General features: G+C 39.0%; 1 protein-coding gene across 1 annotated transcript in view; it reads left to right on the plus strand.

Moving 5' to 3' along the window:
* Positions 1 to 26,596, plus strand: part of itpr1b (inositol 1,4,5-trisphosphate receptor, type 1b) — a 179,430-nt gene that overhangs the window by 66,828 nt on the left and 86,006 nt on the right. The window contains exons 35-41 of the mRNA XM_036559065.1: positions 4,634 to 4,762; positions 5,149 to 5,166; positions 9,812 to 9,932; positions 10,055 to 10,239; positions 14,429 to 14,577; positions 18,114 to 18,225; positions 19,061 to 19,096. Of these exons, the coding sequence (XP_036414958.1) occupies positions 4,634 to 4,762; positions 5,149 to 5,166; positions 9,812 to 9,932; positions 10,055 to 10,239; positions 14,429 to 14,577; positions 18,114 to 18,225; positions 19,061 to 19,096 (750 nt within the window). The remainder of the gene's footprint in view (positions 1 to 4,633; positions 4,763 to 5,148; positions 5,167 to 9,811; positions 9,933 to 10,054; positions 10,240 to 14,428; positions 14,578 to 18,113; positions 18,226 to 19,060; positions 19,097 to 26,596) is intronic.

Raw genomic sequence — 26,596 nt, forward strand, 5'->3', positions numbered from 1 at the left:
ATGTACTGTTACCAAGATAAGTGTCCTCTGGATAACAAGGTTTGTCAATACATACCCAACCTGAGGAAGCCCTCACAGGAATGGGATCTGCTAATCCATAATTCCAGCTAGATTTATCCTGATAATCACGCGCTATAGTTAATTTTTGATAACCCATAAAGTTGTAATCAGTACTATCAACTCTAACAGTATACTGCCAGCCAACAATCCGGAAGCTGTCAGCATTAGGATTGTAACAGGCAGCTCTATTTGACCTGAGACATCTAACAATAGGCAATGGCCAGTTATCTTCACTTATACCATCTACCATCATTTGTGCTATTATTCTCATGGGTTCAGATGCAGAATGGTGTGTACATAAAGCTTGCGCAGAAATGTTAGACATTGGGATCACATAATAGCAGTGATGCAAGGCATGACAGACAAAACAACCATCACCTCCTAAGGTATGATTTTGTGCCCACAGGATGGCCTGAGCACAGACCTTGTTGTGGTCACAAACATCATCCATCATGCCTGCAAAAGCTATTGTCAGGATGTTTATGAAAACTACAGATTTCATTCTTCTTTATTCCCTTTTTGTTATAAAAGTCTTTTAATTTGCAGCTTGTCGTCGTGGTAGCCGTCTTCTCTTCCAGAATATAGGAAGAAAGTGTTGATGTGTCCAAACAGCTCACAGGGCAGCATTAGGGGACCTAGATAGGCTTTGATGTCAGTTTGTCCACCACCCTTCAGGAACCCGTCTGATGTCCTGTTCCTTCGTCAAAGTGTCAGGTCTGCTCTGGGCATATCCTAAAACAAAACACATAGACATAGCAGCAGTATCATATTCTTAGTACACAACCCATGTCGTATGCCCTTGTATAAAGGTTTGGTGTAGCCCTTGTAATGGATACCTTCTTTTTCTACCTAACCTGGGTCCTGGCCTCTGCTGGGAGTAGGGGAGCGCTATTCGCAAAGGGGAATTAGGTAGATCTTCACTCTTGAGGTTGACCCCCATGACCTAAACATCATAGTTCCTCCTCAGAGCATCTCCCAACCAGAGTCACCCATTTTATCCCTAAACTAGCCATCACCATCAGGTGGTGGTACCACCTTGGTATGGCTCACATGTATCCATTTTGACTTCCCTTGACATTTTAGAGCAGAGGGTGTAGTAAGGAGGACCTGATATGGACCTTCCCACTTTAGCCCTAATGTCTGAGTGTTATGCACCTTAACCATTACCCACTTATCTGAGACGATAGGATGACCCCCTTTAGTAGGTTCTTTTCATGCATCCGACACTTGTTTCTGAGCAGCGGCAACAGCCTCAGATAATGTCTGGCAGTATTGCAGCGGACTATCAGACATAACATGTATGTCTGCCGCTCTTAAATCAATAGTTCCTGGAAGTGACATAGGACGACCAGTAATAATCTCATATGGTGACAGCTGGGTACTTCTGTTAGTTGAAGCTCTTATGCTGCAAAGTACAGCCGGTAAAGCTTCCACCCATAAAACCCCTTCATGATGTAACTTGGTCTGTCTGAACTTTAAAGTTCTGTTCATCCTTTCGACCTGACCTGATGCTTGAGGTCGATAGGGACAGTGGAGATGCCACTTTATCTCCAACAATCTTGCTACTTCTTGACAAACCTTCCCAGTAAAGTGAGTTCCTTGATTGCTCTCAATGACCCTTGGGAGACCCCACCTTGGGATAAAATCTTTCACCAGACATTTGGCGGTATGCAGGGCAGTGCCTTCAGTAGTGACATATCCCTCAATCCACCTTGAGAACTTGCAAATTATTATCAAACAGTCCTGTTTTCCCTGGCATCTTGGCAAAGTGATGTACTCTACCTGCAATACTTGAAACGGGCCACTCTGTGGTGTTACAGTTTGGTAGGGGAGGGAGACTGCAAGTCCTGGATTTGCCTTAAGACAGGTGGTGCAAACTAGACAATGACTCTCTGCATACTTGCGGAATTTAGGATTCCACCATACTTGGTTGAAGTGATATGCCATCTGGGTTACTCCAGGGTGACCTAGACTATGTATGGTAGCCACCAAATAGGGAAGCAGTGCATCAGGAGCCACATATTTACCCCCCTTAACCCAGACACCATCGCGAAGAGACGCACCTCGCTCAACCCAAGTCCAAACTTCCAAACCCGGGGCCTGCTGGTATAAAACAAGCAGATCAGGCAAATTTTTAACAACAGTTGTTCACAGGGACAGGATATATTCGATAGGCAAAAGACAAGCCCTTTTTGCTGCATTATCAGCTAAACAGTTGCCTTGGTGTTCAGAAGATGTGGCAGAAGATCCAGAAGATCAAGGATGCAGGAAGAGCCGTCTGTGAACAACACAACATCAGCATTTGGCAAAGGTGTTTCAGCATACATGCTCTGCACCGCACTAGACACCAGAGTTTCACAGTCATGATCATCTGAGTCATACTCCAGTTCCACCAAATGATCTGAAATAGCATTTACAGGTGTAGTTAAAACTGCAAGTCAGTTACCCCACCTTTGTGCTGTCACTGAAAACAATCTTGTCCTTTTAAGAGCAAAGAGGAAACTCAGTGTGGACATTTCAGTGAGAATCTGATCCAAAACAATTGGAGCAACAGGTAAAACAGACAGATAAGTTGCCTGGATTGCTCTCAGGCAAGGTGACATTCCTAGCATAACCCTGTCTATTTTAGCAGAGTAATAAAACACAGACCTCTCTTTGTCACCATGAGTTTGAGTTAAACAGCTAAACACAAACCCTAGTGATGCTGAAACATACAGTGTGAACAGTAGTTCCATGTTCGCTAGTCCAAGGGTACTGCATAATGCAGGTTTAAGAGAATGAAAACTCTTAACTGATCATAAGTTAGCTGAAACTCAGTTTTCTGATTTTCTGGTTTAGTTAGATCGTATAGTGGTTAAACAGATTTTCGCATAAACCTCAATTCAAGGTTGTCAATAATTGCACAACCCCAGAAAAAATTGTAGCTTTGCTAACATATCAAGTAATAAAATAGCACACACTGTGGCCCAACAGTCAGGTAAAATTGACTTCTGAGCATGCAAAACCAGCTGTCCTAAATACTGAACAGAGGATTGATTAATCTTGGCCTTTTTCTTTCTAAAAAAAGAGGCTTTGTGTCCTACCGAATGTAGGTAATCTAACAAAGCTAGCAAGTCATGTTCATGTTCCTCTGCATTTGAGGAAGCTATCAAAATAATACCTGACGGTGTTGCATTATTAACTTAATACTGCTTGGTATGCTGACAAGGAAAACCCAGTCAGGTTGACATGTTCAACCTTTAGTAAGCCACAATCTGCAAGAGATTTGGACCACTTCAGGCATAAAAAATAAAACTAATACCTTGCCCAATGAGCTGATTGATGACACCTAATGCCACCATGACAACACAGGACAACCATAAAACTTGCATAGACCCCAGTACAGGGCAGAGGTCAGCGCTACTTTGGCCTTTAAACACAGCTTTCCAGGAAGTTAGTCCCAGTCACTATATCAAACTTAATTTAAACATCAAACTTTTCCTTGCGTTTATACTTCCACAGGCCTATTTTGTCTTGGAGGTCGCATGCATTAAGACACGTTCTGTGAGTTTGCTCTCTACTTGTTTGCCAGAATGACAAATTTAGCTTCTCATCTAGGGACTATATTTTATCCGAATGAACAGGCACTTTCTTTTGATAGTATTTGTCCAAACTAGATGAGTCTATATGTTTATATAACTGTTCATCCACTCTGACAATGAAAACATTATCAGACCAATCAGGTGCCACCCTACCACCCCTCTGTGTGGTAGCCTTCTTTCCTGCTATGGGCTTATGGGAACACTACCGCGGTCTTTCCCCTCTGTTCCGTCAACAAGAGGAGGATATCCTACTGGTTTCAGGGTTTGCTTTGAAATGGGCACTCACCTAGAGATAAGATGTCCAATCCGGGTCACGGCACCACTTGATAGAAACCAAACCCCAACGAACCAGGGAACCAGGTCTGTTGTCTGGTCAAATGAAGTTTATTCGTGGTGCGCACAGGTTCCAGACAGCCAGCCAGCCCGTAAGACAATGGACTGTCACAGTTTTATAGCTGGATTGATGCCAAGATTAGACCCAGCTTATACAGGACAAGTAACAGGTGTGACAACATGACTATATAAAGAGAAACACAAAAATAGGGCAGCCTAAAATACAACTTCAGCACCTTCACACACAACACAGCACATTAACTTCCTTCACTTACTATACACTGTCTAGTAATGGCAGTTTGCTTCAACTATGGGATTAATTTGTTTATTGGTTTCAAAAGTGTGACTGACCCCAGACAAAATCAACCTTGTTTTAGTATAAGAAGCTGCCATTTGTGACTTGCAGGTTTTGTTTCAGTCGTCTTTGGTGTTAAGGTAACGTTTGTTTCCATCTTCTTCAGTGACAGTGTGCCCCCACTTTCCCCTGTGCACTGTATCATTATGTTATTGGGGGCTTTGCCTCCAATGCAGCCACAGGAAGAGTGAATCAGCAGTGTGTTCTGACTTTACTCAGCAAGCCTTCTGACTCAAGCCCATGTTAATTCCTGTTCATCACTTCTTGCTGTTTACAGCGTTGTCTTGTTGTTTACTGCTTGCAGGTCTGCAACAACACAAGCGACCGCAAGCATGCCGACTCCACGCTGGAGCGCTATGTCACTGAGACCGTCATGAGCATTGTCACCACTTTCTTCAGCTCACCCTTTTCCGATCAGAGCACTAGTTTACAGGTAACAACGGATGAGTTCTTTTTTTAACGCTTAGAATAACTCTTTGTTACTGTGGGCTCATCAGTACCAAAACGCATAGAGAAACTTAAAGTGTTATAATAAAGAAACTGAGACGCAAAGTCTGTGATATATTTATTGTCCCGAATGTTCATGAGTTGTCTTTTTTGTTTTGCTATGCATTTTTTAGTTGCAGTCAAGCCCCAACTGTTGATATAATCCACAGTTAATGAATCTATTCACACCATATAATGTGTGCTCAAACTTTATGTATTTATTGTTTTTTTATTTGTTTGTTTGTTTACTTACTTGCTTATTCATTTGTGTATATTGGTTTCATAAAGGAAGCAGATATATTTTCATAATTTTGATCCCTTCCCCTCACCCAGGTGGCACGTCATATGTATGTAAGTACCAGTAATTCATGCCCCCCCCCTCGCGCCGCCCCCCCCAACCCTTCCTCACCCTTTGGTGCCCCTTAACAAACTTCTAACACACACACTTGCAGCTCGCAGACATCATACTCACCACTGAATTTCCTAACACACAAACACACACACACACACACACAAACACACAGATTTCTTTAGAAAAAGACTGGCTGCTTGAATTGAGTCAGAGCTTTCCAAGAACTCAGACTGTGTCTGCACACAAATACACACGCACATACGCACATAAGGCCTGTAGTGTGAGCCACTCTGCAGATCCAAACTTCCCACATCTCAGTTTTGCAACATCAGGAGTGTGGTTAGGCCTTGCCTGGCTGCCAGATGGTTTCACAGTCCTTTTAATTGTGTGTGTGTGTGTGTGTGTGTGTGTGTGTGTGTGTGTGCGTGCGCGTGTGAGTATATGGGGGTGCACATGCGCTTGTATACAGTATTGTGCAAGAGTCAGAGACCACTCTTCAAACCAACCATCACTAATTTTTCAGTGGCACAAAAAAATACTCAGAAGCCTCAACCACTGAATATAATAGTAATAGTAAAAGTATTTAATGTGTCACTCTTTACCTTTATTACAACTTCCATTCTTTTCAGGAAACTTGCTTTTAGTTTTTCAAAGCAATCTGCCAGGATATTTTCAAACCTCCAAATTTCAGTCTTAGAAGTTGGTTACATTTTCTGTTTCTTAAGATCTAAGTAGTCCCACACACATTCGATGATGTTGAGTTCTGGACTCTGGGGTGGACAGTCTATTGTTCTGAGGCTTCGTAATTGTTCAGTGAGGCTTCTTGACAGCTACACATCTTTTAGACCCGTAGCGCTGAGTTGTCTTCTCACAGTGGAAGCACCTGTGGATTGTTTCACATCTGAAGCAGCTTGATTTTCTCCTCTCTCTCGAAGATGAAAGCTTTAAGTGCTGTTTATCTGATGTGGACAGGTTTGATGGACTACTAGGTTTTACAGGTGGTTGTTTATCCCATTTTTTCTGTATCTTTTAATATTTTTTTAACTCTAGTTTTGGAAACTCCTGTTTTTTATAATTATTTTTCTTTGACTTTCTCCTTCCTGATGCAAGTTGATTATCTTATATCTAATCTCCTCAAAAGGTTTCTTAAAAAATAAGTACAAGAATAACTTAAATAAATGAAATTGAATAAATGAAGGGTGGTCTCTGACTGTTTCTCAGTACTATATATGGTATACATTGTGTTTGTGTTTTCACATTTCACATTATCAGGGCAACCTGAGAAAAACAGGGCAACAGGGCTATCATAGAGCACCAGCACAATGGTCCTGACTTTGCAATGTGTTTTGCAAAGTTTCATGTTTGTTTTTTTTGTTTTTTAACTGAAAGGGCAAATCTTCCTTCTTTCTTTCCCTCTTTTCTTACTTTCTTTCTTTGATCACTTGAATTAAGCTTAGGGTTAGTTTTGAAGTTAGGCTTAGAAATGTATTATATACATATGTACATACACATATATTATTACATACAGGAACCTGCATGTATAATACATATATACTTATTGGGCAAATTATTATGTAGGTAGTTAGGCCCGTGTCACACATACAGCCTCGGTGTGGTGTGGGTGATGTGGCAGCATTCCCACTATCGCTTACATGCGTTCACAGTTCACACATATCGCATTCGCGCTGCGGAGCTGTACAGCAGACCAGTTCTACAGATGTCCTTTTTCCAAATGGAAAAATAGTCCAGGCAGTTACTTTGCTCAATAAAATATAATTTGTTAAAGGGTATGATATATTTGTTTACCCTTTGCAGCTTTCTGAATTGTGATTGGGCAGTTGTTTGAAGTCTGGTAGCCTGGTATGCTGCGCTAATGTTCAGCTAGTATTTCACTCCACAAAGAGCATGAATTGCAGGGCTTGCATTTATGGGCTTTTTATTCAGGTTTCTATTTGCTGTTCACTCTAACTGAAATGAAAAGCAAGATGTTCTCCTCTGCTCACACCACACAGACGTAGTATGAGTAACACAGGCCTTGCACTGTATGTCCAAAAGTGTCCAGACAGCCCTTCTAATTAGTGAATTGAGCTACTTCAAGGTGCACCCAATGTGGACAGGTGTTCATTTGTGCACACACACAGCTTGTATTATATCCATAGACTGACATTGTGAATTACAATGTCTAGAATAGAATAGGATGCTCCGGAGAAGCTGCACATGCACCATGTCCAGTGCCAAGTGTTAGATAGGGGGTGTAAAGCCTCCCAGAATTGGGCTTCTCTGGATCAGTCATCAGCTTGACTGTTCTTGGACAACTTTGTCACTATCCCTTGGAAGTCCAAGAAAGTGATCTTCCTCTGCTCTATTTTACTCTTAGCAAAACCTTCCCCTCCTTAACTGGTGTAATTAACTGGTGTAACAGTGAATTTCACAATTTGTGACCCTTCTTTCAGTAGAAATATGGTGTACGTTTCTGTGTACTTACTCGGATTGGATCATGATTTAACTTGATCTGAATGTGCTTCCTGCTCCTGAGAATTCCCTTAGGAAGTGTTCTGTCTGTTTCTGATTTGGCAATTTGGCTGTTTGTTAATGAGAATAGGAGTTTCTTTTTTGTCATGTGTTTTATTTTTTTATTTTTTTCAATTGAGTACTCTTTGTCCAGAAACATACAATTACGTATACTACAGACTTACTTGGTTCCATTTGAAATCTAAGAGAGAAAATGTATACATAGGACAAAACCTTAAATATGAGTATTTGTTCACAGCTGGGGCTGAAAAAGTTCACTTAGAGGAGTGATTTTTCCAAAAATGCTGACATGGCTAAGAAATTAATGCAAAACTGTCCTTTTTTCCTCTCTCTTTCTCTCTCCTCCTTGATCTCTCTCCCTTTTTGTGTGTGTGTGTGTGGGAGAGACTGCTAGCTGCTGAGTTTCATTTCCCACATGCTGACATTTATTCGATTTTTGGTAGATACACAAAAAGCAAACCCTTCAAACTACTCTTTTCAAACAGAATTCCATTTATTTTTTTATAATTTCTATACTACTCAATCTTAGATGTGAACAAAGACATTCAGAGAGTTTAATGTGAAATGTTGCCTCGTAGGGAAACTTTAAGCTTACTCTGAGTTATTTACAGTGGTTGTGATTTGAAGTAGGGGTCATGATATCTACATCACAAATATAGCCATTTTATTTACTTTCTAAAGAGTCTTCTGAGTTTTTATATGTAGTACTGATGATGGTAAAATAGTTTTAGATCTGGAAAAAACATCTTCTTTCGGGACTGTTTTGCCTTACAGTACCCCTCTGACATGATCGGCCTTTACAAAGTATGTTTTAGGTCAAAAGCTTATTTTAAAAATATCACAAAACAATGTCTCTTCAGGTCAGGCAGTGTATTTGTAATTTTTTTGTGTAATAACTTCCTGTGAAGTAGCTTTTGAACACTTTGGACTTGTTTCTCTAGAATGGAGCATTTCATGTAAAACTTTCTTTACTTCTTAGCCATTTAGTTATACAGAAATTTTGAAAAAGACAGGAATTCCCCTTTAAGAATTGCTGTCTAGATTCTTTTAATTAACTGAACTATCACATGACATTTTGACAAAAGTGTTGCGTTTGCACTGTTTATTTCTGTGCATTGAAACTAAATAATAACATAAACTACTAATACCCGACAACCCTCTTCAGCCCCCGTCAACCCTACGTAAGATCAGTCCTTTCTTAGAACTGAGGTATTGTGATGCTTTCATCTGTTCTCTCTGTTGTGACAGGCCTCCATTCTGGGCAAACTAACAGAGGTATTTCTGTGTAGCAATTGCACGGTGGTTGCACAGGGTGGTGTGGTGACATACTTTGGTTAGTCACATTTCTAGTAAGCCTGTCTGGGGGGGCTGAGCTATAGGAACTCAAACAGGTTAAAGGACCAAAGTGGGTTTTTTTTCCCTCTTTTGTCCCTTTTTGTATCATGGCGTAACCCCTCAGGCCTACTAGACCAAGTGTTGGTTTTCTTTTTCTAGGTTGGCTTTAGCACATGTCCTAAATGTAGGCTTAGTTCATTTAGTTTCTTTAGCCTCCCCTCTCTTCATGTTTGTCAGACAGACTTTAAAAGAGTCATCCATTGTGATGGTTTTAGTCTGTAGATTTTTTAAACATTTCTACTAATAGTTTCTCTGTTTGAAGTGACCGTGTGGAATTAAGCTTGTTAGTTTTAAAATGTTTAACTCTTTATAGGCAATATATTTTATAAATTAATAGATTATTCGAAGTGGGGCAATGATTATTATGTATATCTGTATTTAAAAAAGTAAGTTAAATGTACTTTAAATCAATTAAGATAAAAAAATCTATACTGTCTGTGTTTAGCAGTCATTTAAGTGAGATATCTGATTCTCTCTTTATGTGTAGTAGTGTGTGAATTTTTTATTTTTTTCATTCTCTTGATCTTTACCTGCGTGTGTAGGGTTGTGTATTAGGTATTCCTTTGAATGCAGTTATTTTCCTGTTTTGCTGTGTCCCGCTGTGCCTTTTATGTTCATTTTTTTCTCATTATATGTCATTTTCCTTTCTTTTTCCATATTCCCTTCCTTCTTGCTCTTTTCTCTTTCTTTTGTCTCTAATCTCTCCCTCCGCTGCAGACCCGTCAGCCGGTCTTTGTGCAGCTGTTGCAGGGTGTTTTCCGGGTGTACCACTGTAGCTGGCTAATGCCCACCCAGAAAGCATCAGTGGAGAGCTGCATCAAAGTCCTCTCTGACGTGGGTAAGAATACAGCCTTGACCAGTGAAAACATTCATTTCAAAGCTGAGAGGAAAGCCTTCAGTGTGGCATGAACATTTTGACCTTGTTTACTGTAAAATCTTAATGCTTTGTATTGCATGCAGCCAAAAGCCGGGCGATTGCCATCCCAGTGGATCTGGACAGTCAGGTCAACAATCTGTTTGTGAAGTCCAACAACGTGGTTCAGAAAACCATACTGAACTGGAGGATGTCTGCACGAAATGCTTCCAGACGAGACTCCACACTTACCACGTCCAAAGACTGCAGGAATATCATAGAGAGGCTGCAGGTAGGCAGTAATTCTCTGAGGAGATACTCTAGGAAAACATGTGTTTGGAGCTTATTCTACTGAAGCACACCTTAGGATCAGAAATAACCTCTATTTGTATAGCACATGAACTCCTAAAATTAGTCCTGGGGACCATAGTTTTGTGCTTTTCTTCATCCAGCACACCTGAGTGAGCCAGATAACTAAAGAACAAGCTCAGGTGGTTGATCAAGTGTGTTAGAGCAGAAAAAACACAAAAACATGACTAGCGTGGGGTCTCTTGGACGAGATAAGTGTTGTCAAAAGTTTTGCACACGAAAATCAAATAAATAGAAATAAAAAAAAAAAACTAAAGCAATGGAAGACAAAAACATAGATGAAGAAATAATTAAAACAGATGACAGAATGTTGGGGACCTTGTAAAGCCCCAAATGCCTGGGAGAATAAGTTTTTAAATTGGATTTAAAAATGTCCACTGTGGGGGGTGATTTCATAAAAAGATTTCATACAAAGTGCATGGAAACATCCTGTTAATAACAGATAGAAATTTGTCTTTGGCATTAATTCGCTTAGCATTCAGTGATGCATAAAACACTATAAAATATCTCTAGCCACAAAATGTATAGAACACAATGTATAATCATTGGTTGAAGGTTAAGAGATGTTTGGTGAGTCATTGCAAAATGATTGGTTGTGGCTGGCCAGGCTGTCATGGTCTTGTGGCCTGTAGATGAAGCAGCTCTATGCCACTATGTTGAACAGAGTTTTGTAATTTTTTGTTTCCAACCAAAGTTAAAGTGAAAGAGTAAAATGATCTAAATCGGAATAAAATTCTGTAGTTCATTGCAAGACTGCTTTCACAGAGTCAACAGTAATGAAAAATAACAGTAACAATAAAAACGTTTTTAGTTGAAGACAAGTTTTAGTCTACGAGTGGGTCAGCCTAACTGCCGATCTTTGATAAACTGTGCATGTATGACGTCTATGTATAAGACACAACTATGACTATGGCATCTGACTTAAGAGTTTGTGAACTGATTGACCTGAGCAGAAGAGTATGAGACTAATCCGATCAAGCTCCGTTTCATATACTTAGCTGGAATTTTCTGGCTGTTGCACATCCTTCCCGGTGCCAGGAATGCGGGGGGTCTGAGAAACGGTAAAAGAACCAGGAACTCTCATGCCAAGTGATATAAAGGAAAGTGAGTCAGTCTGATTGACTGGCTAGATAATTTTTATCTTGTGGTTATTTTATCCTGTGAGTTATTATTCAGTCACCATGGCCGAGTCTGCTGCTTCAGGAAGATCTGCTGAACTTTTGTGTAGTTTCTCCTGCCTGTTTACTGCAGCAGTTTTTCCCTACAGTATTTTGTCAGCGTCTAGGGGGCTCAGGGGTATGGCAGAAAAATTTGACAATTTTAACAACTAACATTTGTCGATCTACCACACTTTGAGGTGAAAAAGTCCAGTGGCCACTTCTATAAAATATCTTAAGTATTTACCTGAAGTTAAATACTTAAGGCATAAATTTAAAGCTGTGAATACAAATTTAATTTTTACTACTTTTAAAATTGCAAGTGCTAAACTTAGGATCTAAAAGTCAATTAACAGTTATTGCTCTCAAGCATTTCCCTCAAGAGATTTTATGAAGCTCACTTAAGATTGAAGGGAATACTTAAGGCCAAAATTGACTAGAGATGATTTATGCAAGTGACCTTAGATCTTGGTTTGTTTTGTGATTAGCCAATAGAATTACAATACTAGAATGTTATTGAAAAAAGTTGTGAAACCATTAAAATCTACTGTTGGCATGCTGTTTTTATGCTTTCACTAATGATTCCTCCTCCTTATCTCTTCTATTCCTTTTCTTAATTAAATCATTTTCAGTACTGTTCTGGAAAGAACATTTAACATTTAACGTAGAAAAAGTGTTCATATTAACATTAGGGTACATATAAATATTACCTATGAACAAAGTTCGCTCAATTATTGATAGCAAATTGTAGCCATAAATAAAACTTGAATACAAACTTTGTTTCACTAAAAATAAAGACAAAGCTTTGGGGGTGAGATTTTTTGGAAATTTATTAAAATCAATAAAACCAACAACATTTTTTTGAAGTCTTCAAAATGATACTCGAAGGAAGGCCAAAAGAAACTGTTGCCATGATCTGTAGTTGTCCTACGCTGGTCAACCCTTTATTTAAACCCTGGATTTAATGTAAGGTGCTACTTAATGGTTCTTAGCTTGTATACATGGTTCTAGGAACACCTTTTGACTGGTATAGAACCTTTTACGTTGTGTAAGTTCTTTAAACTTAAAAAAGGTTCTTTACACACATCTCATTAACAAAAATAGTCCCAGTGAGCACCAGTTAATTTCTCAGGAAGACATAGCAGACGTATAAGAAGACCAACGCAGATGAGTGAGTGTTAAGGAAACAGAAAAGATATGGTGTGTGTGATGTAGTGCCGTACTTTTCCTCCAACCCACATTCTGGGGTTGAAGAGTGAGCAGAGGTCAGTTTTGAGGTGTGTGTCTGTATGTCATGTTGTTGTGGTAAACCACATTTGCACCACACACACCCACACATCTAGAGTGATAGTTTGAACTTTTAGGTGTGACTTTGTCTTTCTGATCTGTAAAAGCATGGCTCAGGATAGAAAAACCCTGATTTCTGATCATTTATGATCAGCTTCACGTGCCAAAACCAGATCTTAACTGAGATTACAGAAAGTGTAAAACTAACTTCAGATCTGTATTAAAGATTGATCTAGTCAGGCTCTTTAGGAGGATATTAGAGGCAGTTGTTTGGGTTTGGAGAAAAAGAGAAAAAACTCTAGAAGCAAACCCCAAGACTGTATGAATGGCAGCTGATAGAGAAGCATTTTCCAATAAAGTCCCTGGAGAGAATGCATGCCTAAACTGTTACGTTGTGAAGGGTTGTGTGTGTGTGTGTGTGTGTGTGTGTGTGTATATGTGTATATGTGTGTGTGCCCAGTCACAGTTAAACAACAATGGGCCTCATTCACCAGTATCCTCCTAAGTTTCTTCTTAAATTTGTTCTTGAGAAGGATCCTAAGACAAAGTTTACATCAGATTCATGACGTGTTCTTAAACCGCAGAATTATTCGCACCTTTGTGCTCTCGAGTGTGTAGATTCAGTTCTTACCTAAGAACAAACCCCAAATAAGAAAACATTGGTGAATGTCAGAATCCTAGAAAGTGGGCTTTAAGAAGAAATTTCTTCTTAAGAACAGTTGGTGAATGAGGTCCAATGGTAACATCCCCAGTGATGGTAAAAAGTCTTTTAACACCAGTTTAAACATCACTACTTCATTGATTTATTTCAAGTAAACTGAGTCAAGACACTAGTATTCCCCCACATGAACAAAACTGTATGTTTAAATATGTTGAGAAATGTTATATTTTGCATTAATATCCCATTTATTGCACCTAACTTAAATGAGATTATTATAGAAATGCGTAGGACATCTTAAGACCACAGAGACAGATTTCAGACAGACAAAATGGCTTGGGAGAAAAACACTATCCTCTATCAGCTCTGAATCAGAATAAGGCTAGGCTAAGTGGCTACAGATACCACAGCTTTGGACAGTTAAAACATTTCATTCTTTCTCACAAGATTAGTTACACTTTCATGGCCAAATGAAATGACTGTTAATGTCAACCACAGCTTTAATTTAACTACATTATGGAATTTTATTTTACAAAGATTAACCTTCAACATGCACACCATCACTTCCTTTGCTGTTATTGTTATGAGTGGTAGTATTAATACTACTACTAGTAATAAGAAGATTCTGTTACCTGCGCAGGCCTGTATGTGTGTGTAGGCAACACCCCATACGATATTCTTTTCAAAGTGTATCGCAGTGTATTTTGTAGTATCCTTACATGACTAGCATGTTTGCCTGTGGCTAGTGGGTTAACATATTAACCTTTGGCTAGAAAGATAGATCAGGACCCTATAAATCAGCTTTTGTTTCAAATATTCTGTTTTATAGTGATGAATGCTCTGATAAGCTTAAAATAGAAAGAATAATGTATTAATGTAATGCATATTTTTAGCCACTTGTTTTTTTTATGATTTTTGTGAATTGATACACCCCTGGTCCATATGCATGCTTATCTTTGTGGGCATGGACTTGGAATAATCAACCATGTGTTTTTGTATGTGGATATCAGGACATCGTCTCTGCACTGGAGGACCGCTTGCGACCGCTTGTGCAGGCAGAGCTCTCTGTGCTTGTGGACGTTCTGCACAGACCTGAACTGCTTTTCCCTGAGAACACGGATGCTCGCAGGAAGTGTGAGAGCGGAGGCTTCATCTCTAAGTAAGACCATGTTTTCAATGATTTGTTCCCTAATCTGATGAGCTATCAGTGCTTCGCACACAGATGTATTTATTCATAGCAGCTGTTAGGAGGTGTTCCCGTCAACCACCCCCCCTCTTCGGTGGACTGTTAGGACTTTGTTATTTATTTTGTAATATTTTGTAATATTTATTTTGTAATATATTACATACGCATGTAGGCACAGTCATAGGTGGGGGGAAGGGAAACGTACAAAAAAAATAGTAATACAAATCATTGAGCAAAAAAAAAGGAGAAGAAAGAAAAGAAAGGAACAAAAAAAAGGAGGCAGAGCTTTACTCGAGCAAAAATTGTATTCATCTTTATTTTTACATACATATATATAGTTTTTTTAATTAATGTGTGGTAATCACACTTCATATTTTCTAGGTGGTAAAATTTAAAACTGTTTGAAAATGAAATTATACCGTTATAAAAGCTGTAAATCAAATACATATGATACAAATACAAAATGAATACATTCTACCAGATGCATAAACATCATATTCTTTTTAACAAGAATTTTTAAATGCTCCTTTTGAAAGCCTTGTCATTTACCTGTAAACAAAATGCCTTTGTTTACACCTCAAAATAACAGTGCTGGACTTAATGCCTGAGTTGCCAAACTTCTAAACTCCAATTATAAGAACTGTGATGGAGGATCTGTGAACATGTGTTTGATTTAACTTCAAATCAGAAAAGGTTGGAACAGTATGGAAAATGCAAATAAAAGAAGAAAACACTGTTTTTTTGTGGTCAGCTTCATTTAATTAGTAAATATACATCCATTCCTGCCATTCAGATCTGCATCACATTCCAAAATAAGTTACTAAGGCATAGCTGCAAAAGAAGAGGATGCAGGTGCTGGACTGGCCTGCCTGCAGCCATGACCTGTCCTTAACAGAGAATGTGTGGCGCGTTTTAAAACGCAAAATGCGACAATGAGGACCCTGTACTGTTACACACCTTAACGCTTGTTTGCAGAAAGAATGGTAGAAAATTACACCTGAAACACTTCATCTTTTGGTGTCTTTGGTCCCTAAATGTCTTTTAAGTGTTGTGAAAGAGAGCGGCAACGTTGCCAAGTGGTAAATGCTTTTTGTCCTAACATTTTTATAAACAAAATTGACTAAATTGACAAAATTGAAGTCTTTAGTTTGAAATAAACTAAATTCATGAAGTAAAACATCAAATAATGTGCTGTTGTATTGTTTTCAATGTAATACAGGTCAAGAAATTATGAATCGTTGTTTTCAGTTTTAATTGAACATACCGTCCCAACTTTTTCTGATTTGGGGTTGTACCTGTCACTATGTGTACCTCAGTGTAAACAGTTTATGTGTGTGTGCACGTGTGCGCATGTCATTGTCATTTCAGACGCTGCTCTGTTTGGCTGTAGGAGTGGTTTCTGAAGGGTTTAAGAATGTCTGCACATTTGAGTGTGCGTGTGTGTGTATATGGGTTCTGTTGGGATTAAGGTGTGAGCTGCTGCTGGAGAGGTGTGCTCTTTGGGATTAGTTTGTTCTGAATGGAGTGACAGTGTGGACTGAAACGTGTTTGTGTGCTTTGTGAGCACGTGCACTCAGAAGAGAGACAGAAACACCTGCCTGTCATTCAGTTCAGTTACTGTCATAGCACAACAGTGCACATCTGTTCAGGAAGAAGCTCATTTCACTTCAGTCCCACAAATATGCTCTTATTTTGCTTTCATTGTCTACTTTTGTGGTCAATAAAACTTGTGGTTGTTATGACCTTGGTCTTATTTAATATTGTATTATAAGGAGTCCTTGAGTTTCTTAAAAGATCCCATAAAATAAAATGTATTATTGTTATTTTTATTAGATATGAAATATACTTTATTGCTGGAGGGAGGGGCACAGCCTTCAAAGCACAAATAAGTAACACAATTCATAAGTTTTTCTTTTACAAGTATATGTAGATGTCACTTACAGCCAAATATTTTTTTTTATTTCAGACTTAGTTGCGTCTTGGTCTTCTTTGAGCTTCAGTTATGTATTTTTCCCCTGTAAACTGCTTCACTCTTCCTTTCTCTCCTCCTCCCGCCAACCCAAGCTGTGTTCAAAGCATATATTTATCGAAAAGGAATTAACGGTTTTTACATTATTCTAAATATAATATACAAGCTTTTAGTAAGTAGTAAATAAGCAATTCAGTGTGTTTCACGCAAAGGCTTTACTTTGGTGGTGCACCCAGCTGTATGGACACCCACTAAATATGACCTCTGTGTGGGACATGCTGAGTTGTTTATTTGCTCCATACTCAAATCTCATACTCTGAGGGGTAAATGAACTCACTAAAATAGAATATATAAGGGCAGATTTAGTGAAAGAGGCAGTTATTGCGGACAGTCTGCGGACACTTTGCACCTGTGCGTTTGGCCCATTTAGTGGGTTATCTACTAAGAACTTACATGTGAATGAACAAAGCACAATATAAACCCCTGACTGGCTCAAGTGCTTTTTGGATGAAAGCTGTAGCGTAGAAGAAAAGAAGTCTTTTAATCCTTCTCTGACTTAAGTTCAAATTGTGACTCATTAGGTCAAAATAATGACATTTTCTTGAGGTGTTGACTTAGTATGTCTAAATAATGGCTATTCTGAGACAGATCTTATTTTGACTTTTTGAGTTTTGAAACAGATGTTCATTTCCAGCTGGAGGGATGACACTGAACTTGAGTTCTGTGCCAGTTGTGTTTGAGAACTGTGAGATGTTATAAAATACCTGTTTAATTTCACTGAGCACGTCCTGGTCAACTGAGAACTGTATTATTAGCTTAACCTCTTGGCTACGTGCAGTGCATCAAAACATTGCTTTGACGTTTCTGTAACAGAAGCCACAGCACAGACAAAGGAATTTTAGTAGCTTTAGTAATGCAGTGATTGCATAGTCAGAGTAAATATGTGCTTTTAACAGTCATTTAAAACACCTGAAACACTCTTTCTAACTTCAGTATAAATAGGTGGAGCAAAACTGCTGTAGGCTAAGCGGGTGTATATATGTAATTGTGTTTTTCATGACAACACATTTTTCGTATTTCCATATGTGCACTGTATTGACTGGGGAGCGAATGATATGTTTTGAAAAGTTTAACAATGTTTGCATGTTACATCAAACTTTTATTTCCAAAAAACAAGGAAATAGGGTTCTGTGGTTCATTATAATTATCTCTTCACAGTATTTTGAGATTTGAGATTGAAACTCCTACAGATAAATATACAATGAGGTAAATGCAAGAAATAGCAGCAAGCACTCATTTGGTTTTTTAATGGGCTCTATAGACACGTTGCACCTATTTATTGATTTGCGACAGTCACCTTTTAACGCCAAGGTAGGATTTGAGATGGTGCAAAATGTTAGTATACCTATAGGCTTGTGGTTAGGCTGAGCTCAGTCGACTTTATTGGCCCGGTCAAGTGCTGTTCTGTTCAGTGGAGTTCAGTTAACTTCCCTGTTCATTTTAAGAGGTTAATTTCATTCTCCCTTTCTCTCTCTCTAAGGCTAATAAAGCACACTAAACAGCTGTTGGAAGAGAATGAGGAGCGTCTGTGCATTAAAGTACTGCAGACTCTTCGAGAGATGATGACGAAAGACCGGGGCTATGGAGAAAAGGTAAAACGCATTCACACCGACCCTTTCCACCGAGTCCAGACCTTGTTGTTTGAAATCCCACATGCAGTAGAAGGTTGCCCTTATCACTCCGTCTGTCTGCAGTTATGTAAGCACGACAGTTTACCAGTCATGTGCCATATTTCAGCCTCTGTTTTACTGATAAGATACAGACACGCACAAACACACACTCACACATGCATACATACAACTGGACTCTGCCCTCACTCTTATCTTCTTGACAGCCTTTCGGATTCTGTAACAGTTACATTCTTTGATGTGGGTTTGTGGGTTACCGTTCCCTGCTATACAGATAAAAACACTACCATTTTATTCAGCATTTAAGAGGGCCAGCATGTTCTTAAAGCCACAAGCATGTTAACTAATAATCTGTGTCCTTTGGCTGAATAAAACTCTTCGCACTAATCTCACTCAAACCACAGCCTTGGTCTACAGCAAGACTGTCAGAACTCTGCTTCTGGAGGGCTGCAGGACTGCAGTGTTTTGTTCTACTTCAACTCACTAATTATTTCAGCTAAGCCTTTAATGAAGTGAGTGAAGTGTGTTGGAGTGAGTGAAAAACTGAACTCTGCAATGCTGCAGCTACCCGGTACTCGGGTTTGACACTTGCTGTAGGTCAATTTTATATTTTGATACTGGTACTGACCAGTGCTTTTTAAAAAGGCTAACAGTTCTAAATACTAATTTCTATTTTTCCTGTGTTTTTTGTGTTTTTTTCTCCTTTTTTCGGCTATGGTCATGCACACGGTATCTGAGCATTTGGGTTCGGTTCTGCCTCCTTCCCTACTAACCCTAAGCCTGTATTCTTCTCTTGCAGCTGATTGCCTTTGACGATGAGCTGGATGTGGCTGAGGTTGATCTTTCTGTCTTTTTTTCCATCCTTTGGCTTATGCTTTGTGCTTACGTGCTGTAGCTAGCCTACTTTTAGCTTACTGTTTTCCGTTTTGTTCTCTGTTATTGTGTTTTTTTTTCCCTTTCCTTTCTTTAAAATGATTTTTTTCATTTTGTCCTCACCACAAACCTTCTCTCTCTCTGTATGTGGTATGTGTGTGTGTATGGTGGGGTGTGTATGGTGTGTGTTGGTTAAACTGCTGTTTTCTGTGTTTGTATATGGTTTGGTTTACAGTGTTGTTTTCCGTGAGAGTGAGTACGTGCATGTGCAAATGGATTGCGACACTAGACTTATACACATAGGCAGGCAATTAATACATTTTTTTTTTTACTATTTTACAACCCCATTTCCAAATAATTTGGGACATTGTGCAAAATGTAAATAAAAACAAAATGCAATGATGTTCAAATCATTTAAACCCTATATTTAATTGAAAATAGTACAGACAACATATCAAATGCTGAAACTGAGAAATTTTATTGTTTTGTAAAAAATATATGCCTATTTTGAATTTGATGCCAACGACACTTTCCAAAAAAGTTGGGACGGGGGCAACAAAAGGCTGGTGAAGTTGTGTACTGCTGAAAAAAAACACCTGGTCGTTCATTGGCAACAGGTCAGTAACCTGATTTGAATATAAAAGAGCATCCCAGAGAGTTTGAGTCTTTCAGAAGTAAAGATGAGGAGGGGTTCACCACTCTGTGAAAGACTGCACAAGCAAATAGTGCAACAATTCAAGAATAATGTTTCAAATAGCAAAGAACCTTTGCTTTTCATCATCTGCGGTACATAATGTCATTAAAAGACTCAGAGAATCTGGAGAAATCTCTCTATGCAAGGGACAAAGCCAAAAATCAATATTCGCTGGCCGTGATCTTTGGGCCCTCAGGCAGCACTGCATAAAAAAAAAAAAAAAACATGATACTCTAGTGGAAATCACTGCGTGGGCTCAGAAACACTTCTGAAAACCACTGTGTGTGAAAACAGTTTGGCACTGCATCCACAAATGCAAGTTAAAACTCTAAAACACAATGAAGAAACCATGTATAAACAGGATCCAGAAACGCCAGCACCTTCTCTGGGCCTGAGCAAATTTAAAATGGACTGAGGGGAAGTGGAAAAGTGTCCTGTGGTCCGACGAATCAAACACTGGACACTGTGTCCTCCAGGCTAAAGACCACTCAGCTTGTTATTAGTGCACAGCTCAAAAGCCAGTATTCATGATGGTAGAGGGGTGCATTAGTGCACGTGGCATGGGTGACGTGCACATCTGTGAAGGCGCCATTAATGCTGAATGATATATACATGTTTTGACAACGTGCGCTCCCATGCAGATGACGTCTTTTTCAGGGAAGGCCTTGATTATTTCAGCAAGACAATGTAAAATCACATTCTGCATGTATTACAACAACATTGCTCCGTATTAAAACGGGTCCGGGTGCTAAACTGACCTGCTTGCAGTCCAGATCCTATATCAAACAAGAACAGGAAAACATTTCAAACTTTAAAAAACTATAGCAGTGTCTCCTCAGTTACCAAATGCTTACAGAGTATTGTTAAAAGAAGAGGTGATGAAACACAGTGGTAAATATGCCCCGGTCCCAACTTTTTTGGAACTTGGCATCAAATTCGAAATGGGCGTATATTTTTCAAAAAACAATTCCATTTCTCAGTTTCAGCATGTGATATGTTGTGTTTGTAGTATTCTCCTTTAAACATATGGTTTACTTGATTTGCGTATCATTTCATCCTAGTTTTATTTACTTTCTGCACAGCATCCCAACTTTTTTGGAAATGGGGTTGTACTATTATTATTAATTTATTTCCTTGGAGGTGGGTGTGTGTGTGCCACATGTTTCTTTTATAAAGTTGTAAGCAAAAGTTTGGGCGCCCGTGGTTAAGAGACATGTTGATTTTCTAAGTGAAAAGAAGTTCCTCTACAGAGAATGTATTTTAATACACAATTACTGCTTATTTGCTGAACTTAACATATTGACGAGAAAATAAAATGTGACTGTGTGCAAATGTTATGGAACGTTTAATATTTTATGTTGAATTTTTTTCTCAATATCTTAAGCATATTAATAGAATTTGTAAACTAAAACGCTATATCTAAGTTCCCTGTGGAACTTATTTTCTCTCAGAAATCAAATCAATAAAACGTCATTCAACTGGAGGAGTTCAAACCTTTGCATATAACTGTACATGGGGAAAAAACAGGTTATATTTACACACAAGAACCTCTCGGTTCATCATATCTTATCAGCACTGAAGCAGTCACCTGCCGTATCTTCAACCAAATACGCTTTTTTTGTTTGTACAGGGTTTTATTACTTCTCAGATTGCTGAACATCGTCACGTTCAGTTTGCTGATAGCATAGACGTGTGTGTTTGTGAATATGACTGGCTGACCTCTGGGTTTTGGCAATCCTTAATCTTAATGTTTTTATCAGGGAGAAATTACAATGTAAACAACTGTTGATAACTGGTATTTTTTATTACGTAATACAGTTGCATAATGTTTGGATTTTGCACTTGGTCAGTTTGGAAATTCACTAGCATTTGTTTTTCTTCTCAACCCTAAGTAGGTTTCTTTGATGATTCTGAGTGGTTGTACTAAACTACACCATAAGTAATAGCTTAAGTGTTTGTTGAGCTTTAACAAATGCTTGCACATGGAGGAAAGGGAAAGTCCACTGATTTCAGAGTCATTCAGAGTGGTTTGATGTGGTTTGATGCTAGAGAAACTTTCCGAGTCAGAATTGTTCACAGAGGTGGTGATAGGAACCAGACGTCTGAAGAGTTTAATGCCTCTAAAAGCTCCCTCACAAGTTATTGAATATAGTAGTTACAGATATTGATGTCTTAGATGTTATTTTTCTGATAGTTTTGAGATAGGGTTTGGCCTTATTCAGAATTCAGTGCAGGATGTTGTAAGGCCAAAAAATCACCAAAAAAGAGCACATTTTTTTCAGATTTATCACAATTTTTCCATCATCAACATTACATATAAAAACGAAGATCTGTGTGCTTTTACTGGCTGTTTTGGATAGTAAATAAAATGGCTATATTTGTGTCACCCCCATTGTAAAGAAATCAGAGTCATCAAGTTTCTCTGTAATTAACCATTTTTACATCAAACCACTCTGAATGACTTGGTGTACATCTCGACATTTGAATTCTGCAGAAATCTTGAGAAAATTGGTGGAATTGTCCTATGACTTGTGGTCTGTCATTTAGGGTGATGTAAAGTGTGAATTTGTGTCTTTACATAATTTAAGTAATGTAAATAATTGCAAATATGTCCAAGTTTTTAGGTTATGTATACATTGAAATATTTGCATATACATACATGGCTTGCTGGTAAAGACTTGTAATCCTTAGAAGTCACAGTCATTACCAGTGATAACATCATATGCTACGATTTGATGTGAATTATTTCTCACTTGAAAGTGGAGAATTTCTGTTGTAAACTTTCAACCCATACCACATTTGTATTTGGAAGTAGAAGAGATATTTTATTATGATCTGAATTGGATGAAAAAGTAGTTGTTGTGTGTAAAATCGTGTTTGGCAGAGAGAAAAAACATCCTTCACATTGTTGCCATTTTTGTAGTTTTTTGACATTGAAACAAATTAAAAAAAGTCTGAAATGCAGACTCAAACCTGTCGACACAGAATGTAACTCAAATGTAAATAGTTATATTATTAAGTGCATAATTAATTGTTTGTACTATAATTAGTGACTGCAAATTATATTTTAATAGTAAAACACAATAATGCTGGTAATGCTTGACTTCTAAGGGTTAAAGATAACCTTTTAGAGGCTGTGTGTGTGTGTGAGTGTGCAGACATCCTGTATTTGAATGAGTGTATGAGTCTAATTTCTTGCTGTATGACGGTGTCTGTGTGTTTGACATGCAGAATTGCGTATGTGTTTATTGTCTATTGAGAGAGGAAGTTAAATGTTGTTTGTAGGTGTTAGTCGCTTTCAGGGTGAAATGTGAGATAAAGGTCATGACTTTTAGGGTGCCATGTCGGAAAAGTCTTAGTTCTGCTTTGTGTACTCCGTCATTTGCAATGTTAGACTACTTAAACAACTGTTCTATGGTCTCAATATAAATAATAGAAAAGGGCTCTATTAGATTAATTGTGCCTGGAAGTTGTGTATATTGCTGCTATTGGAACAAAACCTTGTATGGCCAAAATGGTAACTTTACAGGAGAAGGAAAAAACATACATTACTTTTAAAGTAAGTCAATAGAACCAGAATGTTTTCCAAGAAATTTGGGTCGTTTCTTTTGGTCCATGCATCATGACAATTTGCACAAAATATAAAAGGCAACAGGCATTTTCAGATTATGTCAAAAACTGAAAAACGATACAAGGTTTTTTCCGACAGCAGCGATATGTATGTGTCTGTGTGTAGGTGTTTTTGTGTTTTGGGTTCAGTCTCACTTCTTACTTACAAATTGAAAGGGTTAACACGTGAGAGAACACTTTAAAGTCAATATGAAATCAAAATTTGCTTGTATCACTTTGTTACATTGTCTCCCTTTGTCAGCTTTATCATAACATTCAAAAGGCAGAATTCTTGTCTTCCCATAATCTTTGATTGAAGTGTAATGACTATATTCCAACTCCAAAACGTCTTCTGATTCTTGATTATGTTAACGTGCACCGGTGGGCATGGAAAAGTAATATTAACAAACAGTGTTTCACCTCCCCCTCCCTCCCCTACCTATCATGGAGAGAAAATGCTCAGCTAATCAGCTAGCTCAGAGACCCTCCCTGATACTGTGTTTCACTTAGAAATACATCACAGTACAGAAATAAAATGCGTTATGATTTCCAATTGACATTAGAATGGGCCAGAAATGCCCTTTTAACAGCCCCCCTCTTTATAGGGAGGAAATTCAGTGTCATCTGTAGGTGTTAATATGCATATAATACTTTCACAACGCCTTAGAGTGGTGGCAGTAACGTGACCTCGCGTTCCGTCGTGTGCATACACACGTATACAAATGCATCCATTTCCATTTATTTTATAGTACTTTTTTTTTTTTTTTAAGCTTCTTTCATTATAACGAGATTTTCAATTTCAAGTATGATGATTTTTGCTATACTGCCTACCCCTGACATCAGGGCTGTATTTTTAAATAATTAAATTGCTTACAAAATAATATAGCGTTGTGAACCTCACTAAAACTACACTGCACTGTGATATTTCAGAGGATATTGTTTACATGAACTTCATTGTTAGTGAACATTCTAAAGATAAAGATTAAAGAAAGTTGTAAATGCACCCTTTTCTTACTGCTGTGAGTCAGCATATGAAGGGTTTTGGTTTGACTGTTTAAGAAGATGAAATGTACGAGAGTATGTGTCAGTTTGAGGGTCTCACCCTAACTCTAGCCTCTTCTATCAGTTTTTGTAGTGGGTGAAATGTCAGAGTGACCCCTTACAGTTCTCACACTGAGGTCATCTTAAATCTGTTGGTTAATGAGTAGATCGTTTACGGGACATTTTGGTAGGAGCTGAAACTTTCAGCATCACTGAGTACAAGACATTAAGTTTGTTGCCAGTGTCAAATCTAGTCTCCCCCACCCCCATCTTTCTCTCTCTCTCTCTCCCTCTCTCTCTCTCTCCCCCCATCTCTGTTTCTTTCTCTCATCTATTTTTTCTTGCTTTTCCCATCTCTTTCTTTTGTCTTTCTCTCTCTCTGCTGTATCTTTCTCTCCTCACTCATGTATTTGATAAGTACAAATTAGTAAACACAATCTCTGCAGCATATTTTTCTGCAAGTGTTAATGCATGTTTACTGTACATTTGATGAACTGAGCTAACACTCAACAACCATGCACTCATCTTAACAGCTGTCTTAGGATCTGAAAATGAAGCCAGTTGATGCCTTACAAAGCTATACAGCTATAAATGGATTTCAGAGCGCTGCTAACTTACAATTTCTACTGCCTGAAATGTCATTAAGAAATGACAGTTAAGGGAAACAGTGGAAGTCAGAAGTGAGATCTGGAAGACCAAAAAACTCTAAGATAAAACTGCGTATTTGCTGACCAGAAAGGCAAAGTAAAACCCCCACATGTGACAGCACGACCTGAAGGAGCTTTTACCTGAGACAGGAGTAACGATGCACTGTGCTAGTTTGTAACGTTGCTTACGCAAACATTATCTACATGGAAGAGTCACCAAACTTTACCTACAACCTCTCTCTGTCTCTCTCTTACATAAAGTAGCATCTCCTCTCCTCGTTGCTAGTCTCTGAGTCTGTCTGCTCATCTCTGCGCTGTGTGTGTGTGATGTAAGATGGATTGGGATAATATGGCTTTATTTTCTGCAGCGCTTGTGTCCGTGAAGCTCTGAGTGTGCAGGTTACATAATGGAGATGAGTTTAATGTGAGAGAGTGAGGGACCCTGTCCCGTCTGTGTATGCGTGTGAGAAACTGTGTGTGTGTGGTTTTGTCCTTCACCAACCAGTCTTCACCAACTGATCGCAATCACAGTTACAGTGCTGCAGACCCCATTTTTCTGTTTCTCTCTCTTTCCTTCTCTCTCTGTTTCTCTCTCTGTCTCTTTCTCTGTTTTTCTTTGTCCCCCTTTCTCTCTTGCTCTTTCCCTCTTTCTCTCTCCCTCTCTCTCCCTCTTTTTTCTCTCTTTCTTTTTCTCTCTCTCTGTGTCTCTCTCTCTCTCTCTCTCTCTCTCTCTCTCCCCCCCCTCCCTCCCTCTTTCTTTCTCTCTCCCCCCCTCCCTCCCTCTTTCTTTCTCTCTCCCCCCCCCTCCCTCTTTCTTTCTCTCTTTCTTTCTCTCTCTCTCTCTCTGTCTCTCTCTCTCTCTCTCTCTCTCTCTCTCTCCTTGTGATTTTTCACTGTGTTCTCCTTGGTGATATCTGTGTATTTCTTGGTGGAATCCTCTGCAGTACTCTCCATGTCCAGTAGGAGGAGATGTGTTCATGCATGGGTGTAAGTGTCTGTCTCTGAGTGTGTGTGTGTGTGTGTGTGTGTGTGTGTGTGTGTGTGTGTGTGTGTGTGTGTGTGTGTGTGAGAGAGAGCAGCAGTGTCCCAGTTTCCTTCCTGTGTGCTGCACGATTCTTGGGCAGCCGCCAGCTCTCCGGCAGAGGTTACATAAGACCCGCCGCTTGCCTCTCCTGGAATTCAGTCTCTCTGCTGATGTGTGACCTTCTGCAGTAATTGCCAATAAAAGTGTGGTGGGGGCTGTTTACTGAGAGACACACTGGCAGGGGCGTGCGCACACACACACACACACGCACACGCGCGCGCGGCGGGGTGATAAAGCAGGATTGTTTGAAGGGGCATTGGCCCATTTTAAAGTATGCTCTCACCTGTTAACTCTTCCAGTTCCCGTTTGTGATGCAGTGTCATTGCTGCTATGTCAGACAGGACTGATGTAGAACATACCTGTCCACCACCACACATACAGTTTTAA

Source organism: Colossoma macropomum, unplaced genomic scaffold (genome assembly GCF_904425465.1).
Source record: "Colossoma macropomum unplaced genomic scaffold, Colossoma_macropomum, whole genome shotgun sequence".
NCBI lineage: Eukaryota > Metazoa > Chordata > Actinopteri > Characiformes > Serrasalmidae > Colossoma > Colossoma macropomum.